At 33.2% G+C, this 20787-nt stretch overlaps 1 protein-coding gene across 2 annotated transcripts; it reads right to left on the bottom strand.

Annotated features, from left to right (window-relative positions):
- Nucleotides 1-1083: 1083 nt before the first annotated feature.
- Nucleotides 1084-12308, bottom strand: LOC124844688 (stomatal closure-related actin-binding protein 1-like). Of its 2 annotated transcripts, none has more exons than XM_088113506.1 (13): nucleotides 12046-12308; nucleotides 11379-11678; nucleotides 11058-11186; nucleotides 9454-9546; nucleotides 8664-8804; nucleotides 7419-7487; nucleotides 7219-7302; nucleotides 6597-6777; nucleotides 3649-3765; nucleotides 3421-3479; nucleotides 2428-2559; nucleotides 1917-2066; nucleotides 1084-1550 (listed from the first exon to the last, which is right to left on the bottom strand). In XM_088113506.1, the coding sequence occupies exons 2-13, from the start codon at nucleotides 11658-11660 to the stop codon at nucleotides 1506-1508; spliced, it is 1482 nt and encodes a 493-aa protein (XP_087969632.1). In that variant the 5' UTR covers nucleotides 11661-11678; nucleotides 12046-12308; the 3' UTR covers nucleotides 1084-1505. The 2 variants fall into 2 exon arrangements, with proteins under 2 accessions (XP_087969632.1, XP_087969633.1); XM_088113507.1 differs by lacking the exon at nucleotides 12046-12308 and adding an exon at nucleotides 11825-11960.
- Nucleotides 12309-20787: the final 8479 nt, after the last annotated feature.

Raw genomic sequence — 20787 nt, 5'->3', positions numbered from 1 at the left:
GCCGGTCATCACGTAGGATTACAAAAGTTTTTCGAAGGTGCAAGTTCTTTTATTGTTTGGATTTAATTGAATTGATTGCTGGTTAAGCCTATGATGGACGCATTAGAACTTGAAGTGATTCTTACTCAATAGATTTGTCTTGAACCAAAGTTATTTTTTTGTTGAAAATTGATTCAGTGAAATCTCATTGTCTTATGATACATGTGTTTATGCTCTTTGTGGGTTGTATAATGTAAGTATATGTTACTATGCGGGGGCATCTAATGTGCTTCACATCTTGGGTTAAGTGCATAACACATGTTCCACATGTCACATATTCTTTTACTTGATACATAATATATAACATGTTTCACGGAAAGTTAGTTATTATAAATAGACACCTTATGCAAAGCTTGATAAAGAAAACACAAAATAAATTTAAACTACTATAAATTAAAATAAGAAATATAATATAATAATTTACAAAGTGTGTTAATAATAAACTATTACTCTTTCGTTACTAAAATATAATTAATTCTTTTATTAAGAGGGAGTGCACCAATGCAAAAGTATTTAACTTAAATTTATAATAAATTTTTATTCTTTATTTTTTATTTAGTGTAAAACATTTGTTTTTATTTATTTATATTTGTAAGCATAGTAATACATAAAAAATAAGAAGTGGAGTGAAGTTAAAGAATATTAATTTAAGAATTTCCCATTTGCAATTTGTTCAATTGCTGGTTTTCTCATATTTCATTGTTAGCTTTGTTGAGAGCATATGTTACAAAGTAAGTTTTAAGTGAAGGATGGATCATCATGCAAGTAGAACTTCATTAGTGATAACAACAACCGCCGCTACAGTAGTATGACGTAATTACAAGGGTATTTTAGTCTTTCCGATGATGGTATGAAATGCATCTACAGAACATACCTATTTTTTACAAACATTTATAATACTTATAAATATTTACAAAAATATATATACTTTTTTCATGTTAAGAGAACAAAAGCTCCTAAACTACATGCTAAAATATAGAATAAAGCATTGATATATATGACAGCTTATGTCCTCCAAAGATTAATTCCCTTGAAAAGCTACAGTTTAAAAGGTCAAACTATACTCATGTCATTGTCTTCATATTCATATTAGGATACTCCAACTTTGAAGTAAATGTAGTTGCAGAATATTGAACAGTGAAGAAGTTTCACAAAATCTTGCTAACAACGCAAGTATTTTAACAGTAATTGGATCAATCAAATACAATCAATTAGCACCTCAAACAATGGACATAGCTTCCACCAATTCTATAATGTAGGCTCTAAAAACTTTATCAAGTGTCACTCACAAAGGCAAACAAAAACATGCCCTGGTGTTGGTGAAAGAAAATTGAATAAAGGAATTCAAACCCCAAGGTATGAATCCTTAAGCACAATCCAAAGGCACATTTCACTGGTTACACACTTATAATACAAGGAAAACTCAAATAATTACAGTTGAGAAAAATAATATTCAAGGTGAGACATTACGTTTCTAAAGGAGCTTTGTGATCAGGTCCAGCAAGAATAATCTGCATTACAAATATACCAACCAAAACCAAGAGGTTAAACAAGGTTTGAGAATGGATGATAAAATGCTTCAATTCTAAAAGATAGTCTCTGATTTTATTCCTCTAAATCATGATTCAATCCAAACCGATAAACACTACTTTTTTCTGGGTGCACTTTAGAGGGTAGAGTGTAAATGATAGCTGTTGATTGCAAAATTTGACATTGTTATTAAAATACATGCACATGTATAAAATACATGTTGAAAGATTTTCCAATCAAATATATCATTCCACACTCTAACATTTCTAAAGTGAAACCTAAACTTTAAAAGGGTCAAATCCATCCAGTATAAATCAAGTGAGTATAAATAGTTTAGGAAGACATACATTGCAGTCAAATGCAAATCTCCTTGCAAGCATGATGGCTGCATTCCGTTCTCTCTCTGACTCAAAAGCTAAAACAAAAGAAAGACCTTGCTTCGGTTGCCAGAACACTGCCTGTGCTGCAGCGTTTCCCCCTCCTCGAACTCCACAAAGCTGAAGAAAACAAAACAAGCATAATACATTAAAGTACAACAACAATCGTATTGGAAACTGTACTTCAAATCTAACTCAACCTCGTAAAACTGATTTGTATAATGAGATTTAGATCTACTCATATTATCATTTTGTCTTATCTGTAGTCAATATAAAATCTCCAACATATTTCATACAGAAATATAGCTAAATCGCTCAAGGTATAGACTGCCAGAACATCAGTATTCATCACATTGTTCTTGTTACTAAGACCAACAAGCTAGAGAATGATAAAATGCAAAAAAAAAAAAAGAAAAAAAAACTATTAGTTGTGTCTTGTCACCAAGAACTATATACAATTGAGCGACCACGATTTGAATACCTGCATTGAACTAGAATAGTATTCTTTGGTAATTGTTGTCTTTCCTTTACAAAGTTTCATCCTCATCTTTCCAACATGGAGCACATGAATAGATTCAGTTGGATGGTCTGAGCCAGTCTGAGTTACAACCACCTGCAATGTGTCAATATTATTATTATTACAGTTAACAAAGTGCAAACAAACAACTATAGTTATTGACAATTCGACACTACTTTTAGTTGAAATTTGTTCAAGAACAACCATATATACTGGGTGAAAACTCTGCGCAACTTGACAATCACAACTGCACAACAGGCTTAGAACTTACGAGCATATTGAATTAAGATTTTAAGCTATTATCCGAACGCACATGCCTACTCAGTCCAATCACACCCATAGAAGGTTAAACTTAAAGTACTGATCCAAAAATTATAGATTTTTCAACAATAGCACCCTGCCAACCTAAGAGTTGCCTACTTTTTCCTTATGCTATCAAGAAATTCACTCCTGCAAAGGACTCCTTTGCAAGAATCACCCCACCCCACCTCGACAAAACGAACTCAACTAGTATCTGATTTTAATATCTTCAATTAGAAAAATCCCCAGATGATTGCCTCACATTTATGACACTGTACATAACAAAATGTACAAGAAAAATGGAATTTCAATTGTTGGTCAATCACCTGTTACAAGCACCAGAATGGAATGGATTGTCGTTTACTAAGGTTAGAAAAAAGAATAACTGTTAGTTAACAGGCCTGACTATTTGGATTATGACTTGATAATGCCCCCCTTTATAAACTCTATTTCCCTCATCCAATCCAACAACTTAGAAGCACTCTATGTTGCACAATAACATGGTCAATGAGCTATATAATAGACATCACAAGGAACGAATGACAAGCTTATATAACATTGACAACTAAAATGATTAGCATACACAGATGCTTACATATGATACAATTAGCTAAGAAAAAGGAAATATATCAAGTTGAAAAGGACATAACGACATACATTGAATTCAGTATCATGCTTTCGCACAAGTGCCTCAACATAGGTTCCCAAACCAGCAGCTGAATAAGAATACGAAATAATTGAATAGTTTGATTGGGCAAAGAACCAAGTCCATTTGTAAATTAATAATACAAAACATTTAGTTCAAATATCAGAAAATACATAGAAATAATTCGTAAATCAATACTAAATCAAAAGAGTAGACTTGGTATGGGAACCAAAGCAAACCTGGATCAATTGGACCAGTGGTTGACAATGTAATCTCCTGGCCTTTTGAAATAATATCAACTAGCAATAAGCGTCCAACGTCAAAAGGCTCAGGGGCATAAACTGACTTGGTAGCTCCTGATAACAGAAAAGATATATTACATTATCGGCAAGACAGGACAGATGCTAGATATGAAATTTAATAACGATTAATATTCCACCACCATGCATCTTGAATGTAAACTTTATAGATTAAGCGCTTCCAACAGTTAAGTCTGGCTAACACAATGTATAATAGACAAAAAAAATATATTATTTTTCATTATAAATATATTACCCTACCTGTATTTTCTACACAAGGGAAATTAACCCTGGACCTAATTTTCATTACTTTCACATGTAACAACATGCAATCAATGTGAACGTCTCTACTAGGAAAAAATTTAACAACCAGTGAGAATTTTGCTTGGAAAAATGAAACTTATTGATAGACAAAACATGGCAATAACAGGTCGGCTAGATAGACAAAAGGTTAATGACAAAAATGGTGCCTTCAATGGAAAGCTGACATCTAAAAGAATGGAAGATATCAACAGGGGTATTGGTAATAATCTGAGGATGAAAGGAGATAGCGAATAGCACTTGACGGATTTGTTTACAATGAAGAGGGCAACTCAATGTGAGCCACGACACATACAGCAGCAAAAAAAACACAGAATTTCAGAAAAATACGAACTGAGACAGAGAGAGAAATCCAGAGACAAGAGAAGGGTCAATACACCACACTTTTCCCCTCTCCACTCACTTATATAATCCATTCCCCACATAGTCACCCCACTGTTTATTGGAAATCTTCTCTCACTCTTGTGTGTACCACTCCTCTGGTCCTGTGCCAAATATCCTTTTCCTCCAACTAACTCTGGTTGTTGCCTGTTTCTGATTAGTCCCTCACTTCTATCCGCTGTTTTTGTACTTGACTCCCTTAGAATTCTCCCTCCATTAAAAATAGCCTTGTCCTCAAGATTGAAATTGCGGCAATGCTTTGTATCACTACTACATTCTCCCAAGTTGCTGCCCACCGTATTGGTTGAAGTAATGGACCCTATTCATTGGTCAGCAGCAAGAATGGCATATAAGGTTGAGATGCATCTCCTTTAAATGGTTTCAGAACTGATACATGAAACACTGGGTGGATCAAAGCAGAGCTAGGTAAATTGAGTTTATAAGCCACAGCCCATTATCTCAAATGGTCCAAAACACCTCATTCCCAGCTTTTGGTTCTTCCTCAAGGCCAATGAATGCTGCCTGTATGGTTGCAGCTTAACCAAACTATATCACCCACTGCAAATTCGAAGTATCTTCTCTTCTTACCAGCTTGTATCTTCATATGTAACTGTACTCTCTCTAAATTTTTCTTCCAACAAAACATTTCTGTTGCAATAATTACTTAACTGAAGGAGTTGGCATGAGTAGTGGGGAGGTTGTTAGACGAGGGAGAATAATTTTATTATTTTAGTCTCATGAAACAGACGGAAGAGGGGTTCTGATCAGATTTTCTGTTAGAGGAGCTACGCTCCGAGCAAATGGAGGTTTCCTCCTTTTGTAGTTTCCTTTCTATTGCAAATAACATACAATTTTCCAGTGCCTTCATATGTTTGCTTCTCTTTTACCATTATAATACTGTTCTGTAACACTGTTATTATTAAGATATTGTTACATAGCTTCCAAACACTCTGGTATTGGTTGTATTTCAGGCATACAAGTTGTATACCTAACTGCAATCAGTTAGCTTAATAGAGAAGATAGTTTGTATGATTTGAACTCCGAAAAATATATTACAGTTTCAGATCAGAAACGTTTTCTCTCTCCCTCTTGAAGTGGTACACTGATTACTTTCACATTTTGTTGATCATATAATTGACTATTCCTCTTTTACTTAGAAGTTTGAAGATTTGTGTTCAGTTTATAGTTTACAAGGCTTCGTACCAGGAAGGTTGAATACTTAAGCAACCTGATATATAACACAAAATAAGAGAGTAATCGTGTGGACAGATGCTTTGAAGCTGAAATGTTTGACAGAAAACAGTTTCAGAAAGTAGCAAGTACATGAGAGTTTTTTGGGGAGAAAAAGTTAATTTTTCTTACTCTAAGGCTTTGTTCACTTGAATGGATTTGGAAGAGAGTGATTGAATGGATTTGAGAGGATTTGAAGGTAATTTTTTTGTTATTTATTTGAGTGGATTTGGAGGTAAGTGAGAGTGGATTTGGAAGTAAAGTTTGTGAAAATTAGTGTAGGATTTGATTGATGTGACAGATTAAAACAAATTACTTCCAAATCTACTCTCACTTACCTCTAAATCCACTCAAATAAACAACAAAAAAATTTACCTTCAAATTCATTCAATCACTCTCCCCCAAATCCATTCAAGTGAACAAAGTGTAAAGGAAAAAATGTGATAATAATCATAAGTTAAAAGGTAACCGTGCTAGTTGGGTACATTACTTAGTTAGGTGAGACAGTATGAAAGATACATGTTGCCTTTAGATAAAGGACGTTGAGAAAGTATAGCATACTTAACTTAGAGATGGGGATAGAACAGTTGTTCTTCAATACCCTGCCCTGAGTACATTAAAATAAAAAATATTTTCCTAATCTCTGATCCAGTTCCTATCACAAGTTTGTAGAATTATTATGAAAAAGAGTATATCAATTATATATTGAGCGTATTTTGTTCAATTAGGGGCTACCTGATTTGCTATAATTCTATAAACACTAAAGAAATGTCCTACCGAACAATGAATGCTATGTTAACATCAATACCCAACCATGGTATATCAGAAGTAGATAACAGAGTAAGCAATGAATCAATTGATTTGCACGATCAACTTTAAAGAAAAAGGCAATCCAATAGAAAATGTTGACTTCCAAAACATTATCATTTAAAATGCAAAACCCTATGAATTGATACCTGAAATAAGTTCCTTTTTGGCTCCTTCAGTTGCTACACGATACCACTGAATGGAACACTTTGAAAGTTCAGGGGTATTATCAGAGCAAGGTTGAATCTGCAAATATGAACCTAGCGTTTCAGATCCTTCTAATTCATATAAATGGGGAACATTTTCTTCTCCTTTCTTTGTCCTTGATAACTGAAAAGAGAAATGGAAGAAAATCAATGATAAACTTACCAAGACAATCGGATCACTCCTCAACTATATCAAAAAACATATCATTCAATTCAAACAAAAGTATACTTTAATGATGATGTCCAAACAATAACCATTACCATATAAGACCTTCAAAAATCCCAAAGTCTCGAGGAAGGAATATGAAAGCTGTGAATACATTTTTATTTCATTTTAGTCATTAATTCCAACAAGTGATGCTCATCAGGTTTGAGAAATTGATGATACGATTCTAGTGAGTATACACACAACATATACATACTATACACGCAGAGAAACACATCTCATACAGAAGAATAAACAAGTAGTTCTGAAGCCTTGTGCATTAAAGAAATGTACTTCACAGAATCAGTCAACAGAAAAAATTCAGAAGCACTTCAGAATGACTTAAGATCGTAGGCACACCTCCTTCTGTAGACGAAGATAAAGTCTAGACTTCTCGGCAAGTTGAGCCCTTAATGCTCGAAGCTCATGTTCCATATCCATAACCTAAAATTATATACAAACAACAAAGAGATGGGGATCAGGGTACTACAATGAAGAGAAAAGAACATTAAATATTGATCTATAAGGAGATGAAATAATAACAAAGGAACAATGTGTACCTTGCTTGGCTGATGCAGCATTTTGATTCTCCGTGCCTCTTGAACCTCTTTCATTAATTGATCCAGGTCCTAAAGTTCCCATAGAACTAAATTTTGTTAAAATGAAAAATACTTGGTTGATGCAGCACGGCAATATCAACAGTTACATTTTGCATGCAAGCAGTGAATACTATGATTATTGAAAAGTTTTCCTTAATTGATAATTAGTTTTAAAATAAAATAATATATAAGAGCAAGTCAGTAAAGAACAACTAGAGGAACATTTAAAAAATACGGGAAAGAATCAATAATGCGTAAGACTGTCTAGTCTCTCCATACGTCAGAAATTATGTAAACACCTCTGAAACATTCAAAGGCATGGCAAAAAAGGGAAGCAATAAGCACTGTGACAAAAAACAAATATATGATCCAAGATTGGCCCTTAAGAAAACACATTTTTTCCAACCTCGCACAACAAAAAGAAATTCAAAAATGCCTAATCCAACCAACAATCTGGTATCCTTGTTTTATCCCTAAAACTTTGAAAAGAAATGGCAACACTCATTGATATTAGTGAAGGGCCACACCCGATGATTCATTCAGAATACCAGATATCATATTCCAGAGGGGAGAATCCGACATACATATACCATCTAGAAATATATTAATTAGCAATGCAGTATAAATGAAAAGCTATATCATACAGGGAGTTTTAGATTTTATATGAAGTTGCCTAAAGAAAACTTTTCCCTGTTAGTAAACAGATCAAGAAACTGAAAATACTCACTGGACTTGAAACACGCTCTGCATAAGAATCACTTTGTTGATAGGAAGAATGCGAGTAAATCAAGAAAAAGCAAGAAGGATTGAAACACATTACTCTGGCAGCATTCAGCTCTCTTCCAAAGAGAAAATTCCAAGGAGGATTAGATTTAAAATGTAGAATACAGTTCTGTAGTTTTGTAAAGAAGATAATGATATAGGCATGGAAATGCCTATAATAACCCAAAATTTGGCGTGAGAAACATCATCTAATTCAAAAGAAACATAAAATTCTCTAAAAGAACTCCGTTCCAAGTAACTGATAGAGGGCAACTGAGAATTAAAGCTCAAGTAACTAGTTGGAATTTGGTAATATTAACTGAAGACCTGCCTCAATAATGGACTAATATTTTCATATATCATAAATTCATTATATTTAAAGCAAATGTATTTGAATTGAGAGAAAAATACACTTAAGATTATGGAAGAAGGAATGATCCAAACCTGCTTCCCTGAAGCTTCAGACATTCTCTCATGCTCCTGAAGTGCCTCCTCAACTCTCTGAACTGCTGCTCTGGCATTTTCTATTTCAAAACGAGCAAAAGCTCTTTCCTCATTCACAAGTTTCTTAGCATCTTCAGAAGCCTACAAATGAATTTAAAGCCTCAACAGTGGGAAAGAAATTTATTTTGTCACTCACTCTAACATTCATTCATAATAAACGATACATCATGCTGATAAAATGTTGAATAAACTGAGCTGAGAGGTTTCATTCCCTGGAAAAAGTAGACAGCCCATACGCTAATAGACAGACACAGTAGCAGGCTTGCAGTACACAACATTTTTTTCATTGCATATACATTATTATATGTAATAACTATAAACATGCTATGTGTTGATATTGAGATAACAAATACTCTCAGATCATTCTTGCAATAGTATAGTCTCCCTTAGAAACAGAAATATGATGCTCCTCAATTTATAGCACTGCACTGTTTATGTTGTCCTTTGACATCAGCAGTTGAAGCAAAGCACACTCATAGGGAATCTTTATACCAAATATATAAATAGACATCATAGTTCGTTTAGGGACTTTATAACAGACAACGAAGGATCAGAGTACTGTTATACATTTATGTACATTGTAATGTTATTGTTCTCGTTTTGCTTTCTTTGGCCATGGAATTTTCAGTAAATATAACATGCTCTGTCTGTACAACAAACCTTAAATTTTTATTTCTCATCAAATTTCACCCTATATCACCAAAAATAAATTAAAAACAAAAAGCATCACCTGTTTAAGAAAATTTGTTAGCTTCTTCACCTCAACCTTCTCTTGGATTAGTTCTCCTTCCCTTTGAGTCAACTGAACTGCTAGAGCTTCAACCTGCAGAATGCATCAAATAACCTACAGTTTATCATAATCACAAAAAAACTGATGCAGGAATAAATGACCCATAGAAGAAGATTGTAACTTCAGCACAGGAGAGGTGAAGCAGTGAATATATTATATAAATAACAAAAACTTAAGATGATGCAAATTTTAAGAAAAACTATCCCATATGTTGTCATCAATAGCTTTCCCTTCACTTCCCATTCATCCCTACCACAAACCCAGGTCCTGCACCTGAAGTATTTATTCTGACCTATCCTGACAGAACAAAAGCAATATGAAAAAGCAAGTGCTCTTGCTGGATATTTGTTGAAGCAACTCCTTTAGAAAAATATAAAACATCAAGAGAATAATACTGTGATTTATATTATAAAAGAACTATTATTCATCCTTAATCACCAACTACACTATTCTGTGACAGTTATTTTACACTGTAGAGTTCAAATGACCCTAAAATGAATCAGCAACTCTAAACTTAATAGGATAATTTGTTGCACAGTATACTGAAATAAGCAAATATAAATACATGATGCAACCAATCAATGGTAATAAAAGGCCATAACTGACTTATTAGTCATACAGCAAGTGGTACATTATATGCAATCACTTATCAAACAAAATTTAATTTAGAAGGGACACAATGCTCTTCAAAAATTTGACAAAAAGGAAGTACTCACATGCCGGCACACAAGGAAGATGTATAGAAAGGAACTTCAAAGAGAAGTATCCTCAACCATCTCAAAGACAGACTCATGTTTATACCTCCAAAAAAAGCTATTATCTTATCTTCTCAAGCTAAAATAATTAATAAATTTATTCATTAGCCACTGTCCACTGCTAGTAAGGTCACAGCCTATAAATGACTCTAATGTTTTGTTACAGAAAATCATTCTTGATAGTATATGATCTTATCTGTAGAACATGTATCCTCAACTTTATAGGTAATGACTGCAGGGTACAATACTTGCCGATCAGATCTCCTAGTCCTAGAGGTATAAATCTAATCATTTTCAGTAGTATGCAGAGCATAAAATTATATCCAGTACTTTCATTTATAATATCTAAATGATTTAAGCATTCATATGTTATCACCACCAACTACCAGTTAGTATTACATCACAGTTTTGTGTTTTCCATTTTAGCCAACAGGGGTCACACAAACCCGGCCTCCAGAAAGAAAGTGTTATCATTTAGATGGATCCTTAAATATGAATAAAAGAGCACACACTATATGGAATCCTTGCATATGCCAAATGGTACTCTTCACTCTTCCCTTCTCTTTTGCTTAAAAATCCAGACTAATTGTCCTGTCATCACTCCTCCCCTTACCACACCCTCAAGGAATTTAACTTTTAGAGAGAAAAAGTTGTCTGATGGTGATACTATAATCAACGTACTTTAGAATATACTATCAGCTTCATATGACTTTTGTATTAAATACAAGGATAAATAAATGGTTAGTTTGGTATAAGCACAAACAAAGTACGTCTGAAATAGGACCTAACCATAGCAATAGCCTCTGCTACATCTTCCTTGTTTCTTCCTGCCACTCTCCCTTTTAAGGATTGCAATGCATCTCGAAGCTTCTTCAAAAGAACATGTTTTTCCAGTGAAGCTGCTTCTCTGAGTCTAGCCTGAATTCCACCACCATACAAAAAGATTAGTAATGAAAACAACAAGAAGTGCACTGCAAATTATGAACACTGATAATCTCAGTAAGTAAAAATCAAAAAACAAATTTCATAATAGAATTCTCAAGTTGAAATGCGCTCCAAAATTAAGCATTACATCAAAAATAAGTTGAATTCTAAATATAAAACTATGACCTCTTCAGACAACTTGGCAGCAGCTGCCAAACCCTTCTCAAATTTACTGGCAAGATCCCGAACAGACATTCGTTTCTGCTGTTCCAACAGCTGTGCAGTCTCACGTGCAACAACCTCCTTCATAGATAGCACTTTCGGATCACCCTTTGTCTCCATGATCTGATTATTAACCCCTATTTTGTAATTAGGAAACCGAAGAGAAGCAAATATTACATCGGCCGACACTGCAGGCACTGCATCTTTCTTCATCGTATCCCCAAAATCACGGGTCATCCTCGTCATTTTCACGATCTACCACCTCTGTGACAAAAAAAAAAATGCAATCTTTAGCAACAACAGTATAGCAGGTTATGCTCCACTTAAAGCAGTCCAATGAATTTTCACAAACAACCCAAAAGGAAAGGAGCATTCACTCACAGAATAAAATATTAACAAAAAAGACATACCCCAAATCAGAAACTAATAAATTGAGATACCACTGATCCACTCTACCCACTAAACTCATTGAAATAAAAATAAAAATCTGACACAGCCACATTAACAATGAAACTAAACCCTATTATACCAGCTTATCACATTTTTTATCCTTTTTTTTTTCTTTCTAGTTGTAAGCTATAAGGGAAAAGCAAGCTAACCAAAAAGAGACAAAAACAAAACATGAACTTACAGATCATGAAATGACAAAAAATTGGTACTTGAGTTTGGATTCTGAGATCAGATGCAAAGGGGTTGCTGAAGTTTTGCTATCCACCAACAGGGTAACAATGAGAAAGAGAGAGAAGGAGAGAGAGAGAGAGAGAGAGAGAATAGAAAAGGAAAGATAGTAGCTTTGCTTTTTGAAAGGAAAAAGAGAATGGCGCCCCAAAGAGTGGCCCCTAAACAAGTTTGTGTTTTAAGTGTTAACGTTTTTGGTTGTATTGTTACCATGTCGGATACTCTCTCTCTCTCTTCTCCATCCCTTATGCTTTAAACTCAAAACTCTTTGGCGGGTCCCAACCTCCTCTTCTTTCCATTCACATCTTCCTCACACTTCTTTCCAACTTGTAACCAACAATAGAAAATTCTGAGCATCATTTGAAATATTTTGAATATGAAGCTAAAAAGAATTAATCTATTATAAAAATAAAATCATATAGCAAGCTAATTTTCAAAAGAAAGTCAACATAAATTGTCGTTTTTGAGAATTAAAGTATTTTCTGTGCACTTACTTTTTTCTGAAAATAACACTGTAACTGTATGTATTATATAGTGGCAATTTTTTATGATTTATATGTAATTATTATGTAACTAACCACTTAGCTATTTGACTTGGGTTTGTTTAAAGAAAAGAAAGGTGATTTGAATTATTTTGTTAAAATGCATGATGGTAATGTCTGGGAAAACTACACCAAATCATGAGTTGTTATATTCTTCTGGAAGGTGTTGTTTTCATTGTGATTCAAATTTCTTTGCACTTCCTTCTCATCAATCATCATCTATCATCTATCATCATAAATTATCTAACCTCCTATGTACTCGGATACTCATGAACTTTTATCTCTTTCACATAATATATATAAATATATATCCAACTTATATGACCATTTTCACTTCATATTCAACTCATTTTAAGCTTTTTTTAAAAGGGTTTAGACAGTGAAATGATTGATGATGAAATCATATAATTTTATAAACAATATGTAAGTATTATAAAAAAATATATTGAATTGATATGTAATTTCTTATAAAATAATAAGCACAATTTCAATATTTGAAAAGTTTCTAAAATACATATTGTAACATCCCAAAAATACAGCAATATACTATATAGTAGAATGATTACAATTAATAATAATTCAGTTCAGTCTTACACTAGAATGACGTACACTCATGACCGAACGGCCTTACAGAGTGAGAGAGTTGTTATATAAAAACAATACATAAGCACGAGTCTGACCGAACGGTTTACAAAACAGAATATCGAACGGTCATATATAATAAGATGACAAAGAGGGGAAAGACCGCCTCAATACAAAACTACCCTACTGACGAACGTTCTACTGTTCGGTCTTAACTTCAACTTCTACCAAATTCTCTTCTTCCAGCGCCTCTTCCAGGAGCGCGTCTCCTTCTGCTCACATCCACGCGGATGATCATTGTAACGACAAGGACGGACGTACAACAAGACAACACAAGGAAAACACAGGGTAAGCTTATATAATTTAATTCATGCATCAACATATATTTTAAACAATCCAATACACAATAGAAATTCAACATACGCATCTTACAAAGCCTATCACTAGACTGACCGTCCGGACTGTATGACATCTGTGTAGCTACGACGTTCGTGCACCCGGGTGATGTAGTAACTGGAATACTCTTATCAGCTGCCACCCGAGGTTAATCCTATCTGTCCAAAGTACCCCTAAGGACTAGGACCTCCTGCCGTTCCCACACATGACCTACCCTCCTCTACATGAGGACGAGTACTCACGGAACATCAGGATGAATCGACAGCTTAGCATTACCACAGTCATACTTTACAACTTTCAAATATTCACTCATGAGTCGTTCCTCCCCGGAACGCTCGTTCATATTTCACATCATTTCATCAGTCTCATATACTCTTCATCATTTATTACCCATCATTTTAATTCCATCTATATCACAATTTCTAATAACTTCAAATACCGAACGTTCAGTCCTCACTTAGAACGAGGATTGAACACTAAGAACGAGACCGAGAAGTCGCTCGTTCCAGATTAGAATAAGACCAAAAGGGTTACTAATAGATTTAGGAATAGACCGAGTACAATCATATACCATATGACGAACGTTATTTATAACGTGAATCAGATGAATGAACTGACTCTCGTAAGTTCAAACCAATACTCAAAGAATAAATCAAGTACGGGCTCTAGGCCGGAACCAATGAATGTAGACACGTCAAGACGTTAAAGAACCATATTTAGAATAATTCATATACAGAAACCTTATGTCGGTCAATGACCGAACACGCAACTGAAAGCTCAGACGCAACTACGCTTGGTCGAACGCTCAAGCACAGCATTACTACAAGAAGGCACTCGTCCTCAACTAGAATTCTTTCCAAATGAAAGAATTCAATGTCAAACCAGTTTACTAGAAACACCGAACGGTCAAAGACCGTTCAATGACGAACGTACATTATCATAGGAAAATTTCATATTTAGGACTCATTTATCTTCAACTCATTTCTCATTACAAAATTTCATAACTTTATAAAATTCATATCATAATCAATTTGCATACTTCTTACACTCCATATCATACTAATAAATCATATTCCACATAAACAATCATATCAACATTCATACAATCCAAACATATCAACCATCATGCATAATATTCATTCAATCAAATAACGGACGTTCATATAGTGCAACAACATATAAATTAAATTAAATAAGCTTCCCTTACCTTTAGTGTGAACGATCGTCCTAGAGGCAGAAGTATGGTTTGTCTGACTAAAATCTCTTCTACCCTTACGTTCCACAATTCTTAAACTAACCAACAGCCAGAAACCAAAAATGGATCAGACAAGGTATCAGCATGCAACCGAGACTTGGTTTGCATGTACTATAGAACGAACGACTAAGGACAAAAGACTTACCAGTTTTAGAACTTGGAGCTGTTCGGTTCAGATTGTAGCTTGGGACGCAGGGAATGCTCCTACGGTGCCTGAACGGTGATCGGAGCAGAGAAAAGGTGAGTTTCAGTAGAGAGAAGGGAGAGTTTCTAGAGAGAAGAAGGAGAAATGAAAGATCAGAGTTTGGAAAGAAAGAAGGTGCATGCAAAAGAGAGTGACGCGGATTTCAGAAAAATCAATTTTGTTTCAAACAAACGTCCGCTCTCCTGCTGACACCTGCATTCCACTATCTGATTTTCGGATCCTCGTTTCTTGACCCCTGGCGTCCGTTCAGAAGGGCTTTGAGTGCGTTTTAAATGACTGACAGGAGGAGTTTGAGTGCGTTTTTCCGAGATCTGACACATATTCAATTTCATTTTAGTGGTAAGAAAATTCAGAAAACTTATATTATAATATTACTTTTACTTAATTATGTTTTAAATAACTTTTACATATAAACTTATTCAAGTTAATTGAATTTATTCGGAAAATAAGTAAAATCAATGAAAATTTTGTAATTGATTGATGTGAAGTGAAAAAAAAATAATTGGTGATATAATAAATTAAAAAACTATTTCTTTAAATTTAAAAAATATAAATCAAAATTTAAAAATATTGATTCTAAAATTAATTTATAAAATTGAAAATATTATTTAATTTTTTTTATTGATAGCATTTCATAAAAAAACACAGATTTTAAAAAATTAATATAATTTATATACTTATATAATTTTAATTTTTTTCACTAATATTCATTTCAAAGAAAAAATTATTAATATAAAATTAAATAGATTTATTAGAAATTGTATATTAAATAAAATTAATCTATTTATTTCAATTTTAATGAGTCTTTAAATTATTTAATACTGGAAAGTAATTACCACAAATTGCATATCAAATATGCATAACTATTTTACCATGATGTCACAAGAATAATAATTAAGAATTGATTATAAGATATTTAATTTAATTTGTTTTCATGCAAAAAAAATGCTTTTAAGTTTCAACCAAATCATTAATAATACTAATTAATACCAAGTTTTAACACCCACAAGAAAATAACGAGATATAAATTTCTTGCATAACATTTTACAAATTAAATTCTATACTATTTATAATAATTCGAAATATAAGTTACGAATGTAAAATGTATACATAAATGTAAACATTTATATAAGATGAATTAGAATAAATTATGTAATAAACTATTTTAATTTTAATAATTTGTAATTACTAAAATAAACATTACACATTCAATATTAATATTAATATATATATATATATATATATATATATATATATCATCAAAACTATATATATAAAAGATCATGTCTAATTAAAAGATATAATTACATCAATTCAAAAATTTAATTAGGTTTCTTTCTTTTTTAAACATGAACATAAACATAATCATCCCTCAATAAAAACACTATCGTATATCTTAAATATACATAAGAACCAAAATAAATCATAAATATTCATCAATAAAAACACCATCATATATCTTAAATATACATAAGAACCAAAATAAATCGATCTCAAATAAATTATAGAATTAGAAAATTACAACATACATACAAATGCTTAAAAGTAGCTCTTAGTGTCAAACCTTTCGCAAGAGATGACGCTCAACGACAAGTCCTAGTGTTCAACATCATTCCTCTCTCAAAAGTCGCATTCAACGACACTCATCCACCGCTCAAAGACATGGAATTAAATTTGTTAGAAAAGATTGACTTTGTTCCTAAACACCAAGAGGGGGTGAATTGGTGTTTTACAAAAATGTGCACTTTTCGATCCTTTTTCGCAAATAATATTGTTCTTGAAAACTTTCTTGTGTCGTAAGCAATGGTGTGCAATGAAGACAGTATGCGTGTAAAACAATTAAAGAATGTATGCACAAATGCAAAGATATAGGGAGAAGAAAATCAAACACATTTTTTATACTGGTTCGGCCTCAATGCCTACATCCAGTCACCCTCCCTATCAATCTTAGGTTGGAGAGTAATTCACTATAATGATTAGAGTATTACAACCAAGTTTTACAAAGCCACTCTAAATGTAAACACCTCACAAACTCTCAATCAATATAGAACAACAAAACTTGCCAACACAGAACTACCCCGTTCCTGTCGCAACAACCCCTTTGAGATATCCCCTCTTAAAGTCAAGAGTGCACCACTCTTCTTCTTGACGCCACACATACAGGGAAATAGCAAATCCAAGATTGCAAATCTTCTTCTCCTGATCAAGCAGAAAACACCTTCAGTTGTGCAGAAATGATCAGTCCTTTCACTATTTTTTTCTTGATTCTTGGAGCTCTTTAACAATCTGTAAAACCTCTTAGATGAAAATCAATCAGATATGAAAGTGTAATTCACAATTATTCTTACAGAAAATCAAAGAATGCGTCAATATATAGTTTATGTCAATTCTGACGCTATGGAATTGATTAACCAACTTATGTAATCGGTTACATTAAACAAGTGTAAGAAAATTACAACCAATTTGGCTCCTTAATTACGCAATAATGCAATCGATTTTCACTAAATGTTGGTCAAACATGTTTAAAAATATGACCATTATAACAGTTAGAACAACATGAAATCAGTTTTCAAATCTTAACAGACTTAATTGAATACATGATCCACGTAATCGATTAAGCTTTAACAGTTAGAAGATTTTTTTTTTAAACTTTTATTTCCAAAACACATCACAACACATTTGCAAAAGATATGTGCAAACACACGAGTTTTAATCGATTCACCAACTAATGTAATCGATTCAAAACTAGTTGTCACAGTTTAAAACTCTAGCTGTTTGATGACCTTAATTGATTATCACACCACTGTAATCGATTAAGTCATGCAGATGTGCTTTTGTGTTTGTGGTTTTCATATCACAGTAACATACATTGAGCATACGCAAGTATAATCACTTCATAAACACAATAGTATGCATCAATCAATGTGATATGTTCAACAAATAATGTGACAAACACAATATGTGCATATTACACAGTAAGCATGTACACATTCAACATATAACACAGTACACACATGTGTTTTTATTAACAATGTGTTGTCATCATTAAAAACAAACATCATAGGGATTGTGTTTAGCTAACACTATGCTCCCCCTATCAAAAAAATTGTTCCAAACCTATAGTGAAAAGTGGTGCTCGCTAGTGTCCTGCCACCGCTCAACACCAAAGCGTTCACATTGCATTTTTGCACGATCAGTCGTACAAGTCTAACACTTAGCAGGCTAAAGCTAAAATGTTATCATACCTGCGTAATGAACTAACAATCGACACAAGATTGCCACTACTTAATGTTATATCATATATCAACAAACTTAAAATTGTTATTTGGGAAAAATGAACTTTCAAGTGGTCAAATTGGTATTCCCTACTTAGTTTTAGACAAAACAACTTTCAATGTCAAGACACATTCCAACTTGCTCAATTTATCAGATCTTATGCTCCTTAATTCAACATCAAATAAACCCATGCAAACAACACACAAACATTTAATACAACTAGATTTTCAACAACTCAAACACTAATAACAACAAATCAAACATTCTCTAAAGTACACAAAAAACCACTAAAGAGGGGAGGGGTGAATAGTGTTTTCCACACATCTTCACAAAGCAACGTCTAATGGTGTATAATGAGAATATATGTAAGTGAGTTTGTGTTTGAACGCTGGATTTATAAGATGAGTAAATAAAAAAAATTCAAACTATAACATAAGTGTTATGACAAGACAAACTCGTCTATAAAAACTTTAGTTTTGAAGTTTAACTAAACAACATGAAACGAAGAAGTCTCACAAATTAGAAGAACATAAAACAAACATTAAACAATAGGATAGAAAACCCTAAGTTAGAAAGAATAGGTAACCACACAATAGGAAGCCTCTTAAAAGCTAGGATAAAAACACTAAGTTAGAAAAACCATGTATCTACACAACAAGTCTAAAACACTAAAAAGAAAAGACATAGACGATCCTCTGAAAGAAGTCTAACACATAGAGAATCACAGAAAGGTCAAACTAGGATATGAACTTAGAAAACAATAAGATTAGGCCAACCGAGGAAAACACTTAGGATTTTAGGAAACAGAAAAACAACTAAGTCAAAACACCCATACGCGATGTCAAATGACTATTAAGTCAAAAGCGTCTGAGAGAATTGAAACTAAACATGTAAATTTTATCATACCTAAAGGGTATTCAGTTTAAAACTCGGGAAAATGAAACAATGTCAAGACGATGTTGTTGACAGAAACTTCATAAAAGACTAAAACTTAAAACACCGAAGAAAACACATACAACATTAAACGCTTTTCATATAAAGAAGTGTTTACTCAGTCTAAACAATACCATGAGCTAAACCATTACTTCGTCTAAACGATGAAGTCTTTACTCAACACTTGGTACCTTTAGAAGGAAAACTTAATTGATAAACGCTACCTTAATAGTAGAAAATCAAAAATCACTTTGATATTCTGAGCAAGCATTAAATGACATTAAAGGCTCAATTAAAAAACAACAAAAAGTGATATCTGATTAATGAACTATACATCAAAACCCTAAATAGATCAGTAGTAGGTGTTATTAACAAGAAAGACATTCATAGAATGTTCTTATCTTGGTAAATCGTGACACAATATACACGTCTAAACAAATCATGAAAAGAACAAGTAAAACATCAACCAAGAAGAAGTCTCTTATAGACTAAACAATATCAACTACATTCATAAACAAAACATTATAAAACATAAAAACCTGAACAAATGCTAAAAGCTTTTAAAAAACTCAAAGAAAACAGGAAATAGGACATACATGCTTTTATTCTATCTTGTGTAGGACAATTACTACAAACGTTCATCTACCTCATCTTATAAGAATCAAAATGAACGTTGAAAAGAAAAAGATAAAAAAAGAACTGATGAGTTTATCAAAAGTTGTGCCAAATGAGAAGTCAAATATGTTTTTTGATAAAAGTTCTGAAAAGCACGTCTGGTTTAACAAAAGATTTCATCCTATGACAGAAATCTACACCAATAAATAAAAAAGAACGTATCTTAAGACAAGCTTCTTCAAATGGTCATATTATCAAATCTTAAGACAAGATTCGTCACTACGACTATATCCTAAAGGTGTATAAATACAAGACAAGAAGAAGAAGACGATGATGATGGAAAAGAGATGATGGCATACCCCCTAGTCATGGTCAAGCATCTACAAGAAGAGTTGAAGTCGTCCATGAAGATGGTCTAAACTCTACCCTTTGGACCACCTTTGGAGAATTCATAGAGCATGGATTGAAGAGTAGTGTAGGATATCTAAGTCATTGTATTCGGCCGTGTAGTGTAGGTTTGTTTAAGGCTTGTCTTAAGGTATAAGCAGCATAGGAATTTCCTTAAGTTAGACATCCAAACCAAGTGGAAAGTGTGTGCCATGTGTCATGCTTCCATTGGAGAGAATTTTCTTTTTAGAAGTGGTCACATGACACCCTAACAGTGGAGAGGATTTCTTTTTGTTACTGGCCACCTGATCCTCCACCATTAGAGAGGATTTGCTTTTAGTACACTCTAGGAATGGAGAGGATTGTGTTTTGTGAGTGGCCACATGTCCTCGCATCATTGGAGAGGTTTTTTGGACACTTTTCCACTCTTTAGAAGGCCTCATTTTTTGTCAATGAAAGCAAAGGTTGGAGATCATGCTTTTAGGGTTAGAATGAAACACCCTT

This window comes from Vigna umbellata, chromosome 4, assembly GCF_029865625.1.
Source record: "Vigna umbellata cultivar VRB3 chromosome 4, Vumbellata_1.0, whole genome shotgun sequence".
Taxonomy (NCBI): Eukaryota; Viridiplantae; Streptophyta; class Magnoliopsida; order Fabales; family Fabaceae; genus Vigna; species Vigna umbellata.
Note: the sequence above shows the minus strand (reverse complement) of the source record. Positions and strands in the feature narration are given on the sequence as shown.

Excerpts from the sequence above, each read along its gene's own strand:
- LOC124844688 (XM_088113506.1), bottom strand. The coding sequence starts at position 11,660 with ATGACGAGGATGACCCGTGATTTTGGGGATACGATGAAGAAAGATGCA. Across the intron at positions 11,187-11,378 it reads CTGCCAAGTTGTCTGAAGAG|GCTAGACTCAGAGAAGCAGC; the intron begins GTCATAGTTTTA and ends GGTGGAATTCAG. Across the intron at positions 8,805-9,453 it reads TAACAAATTTTCTTAAACAG|GCTTCTGAAGATGCTAAGAA; the intron begins GTGATGCTTTTT and ends ATTCATTTGTAG.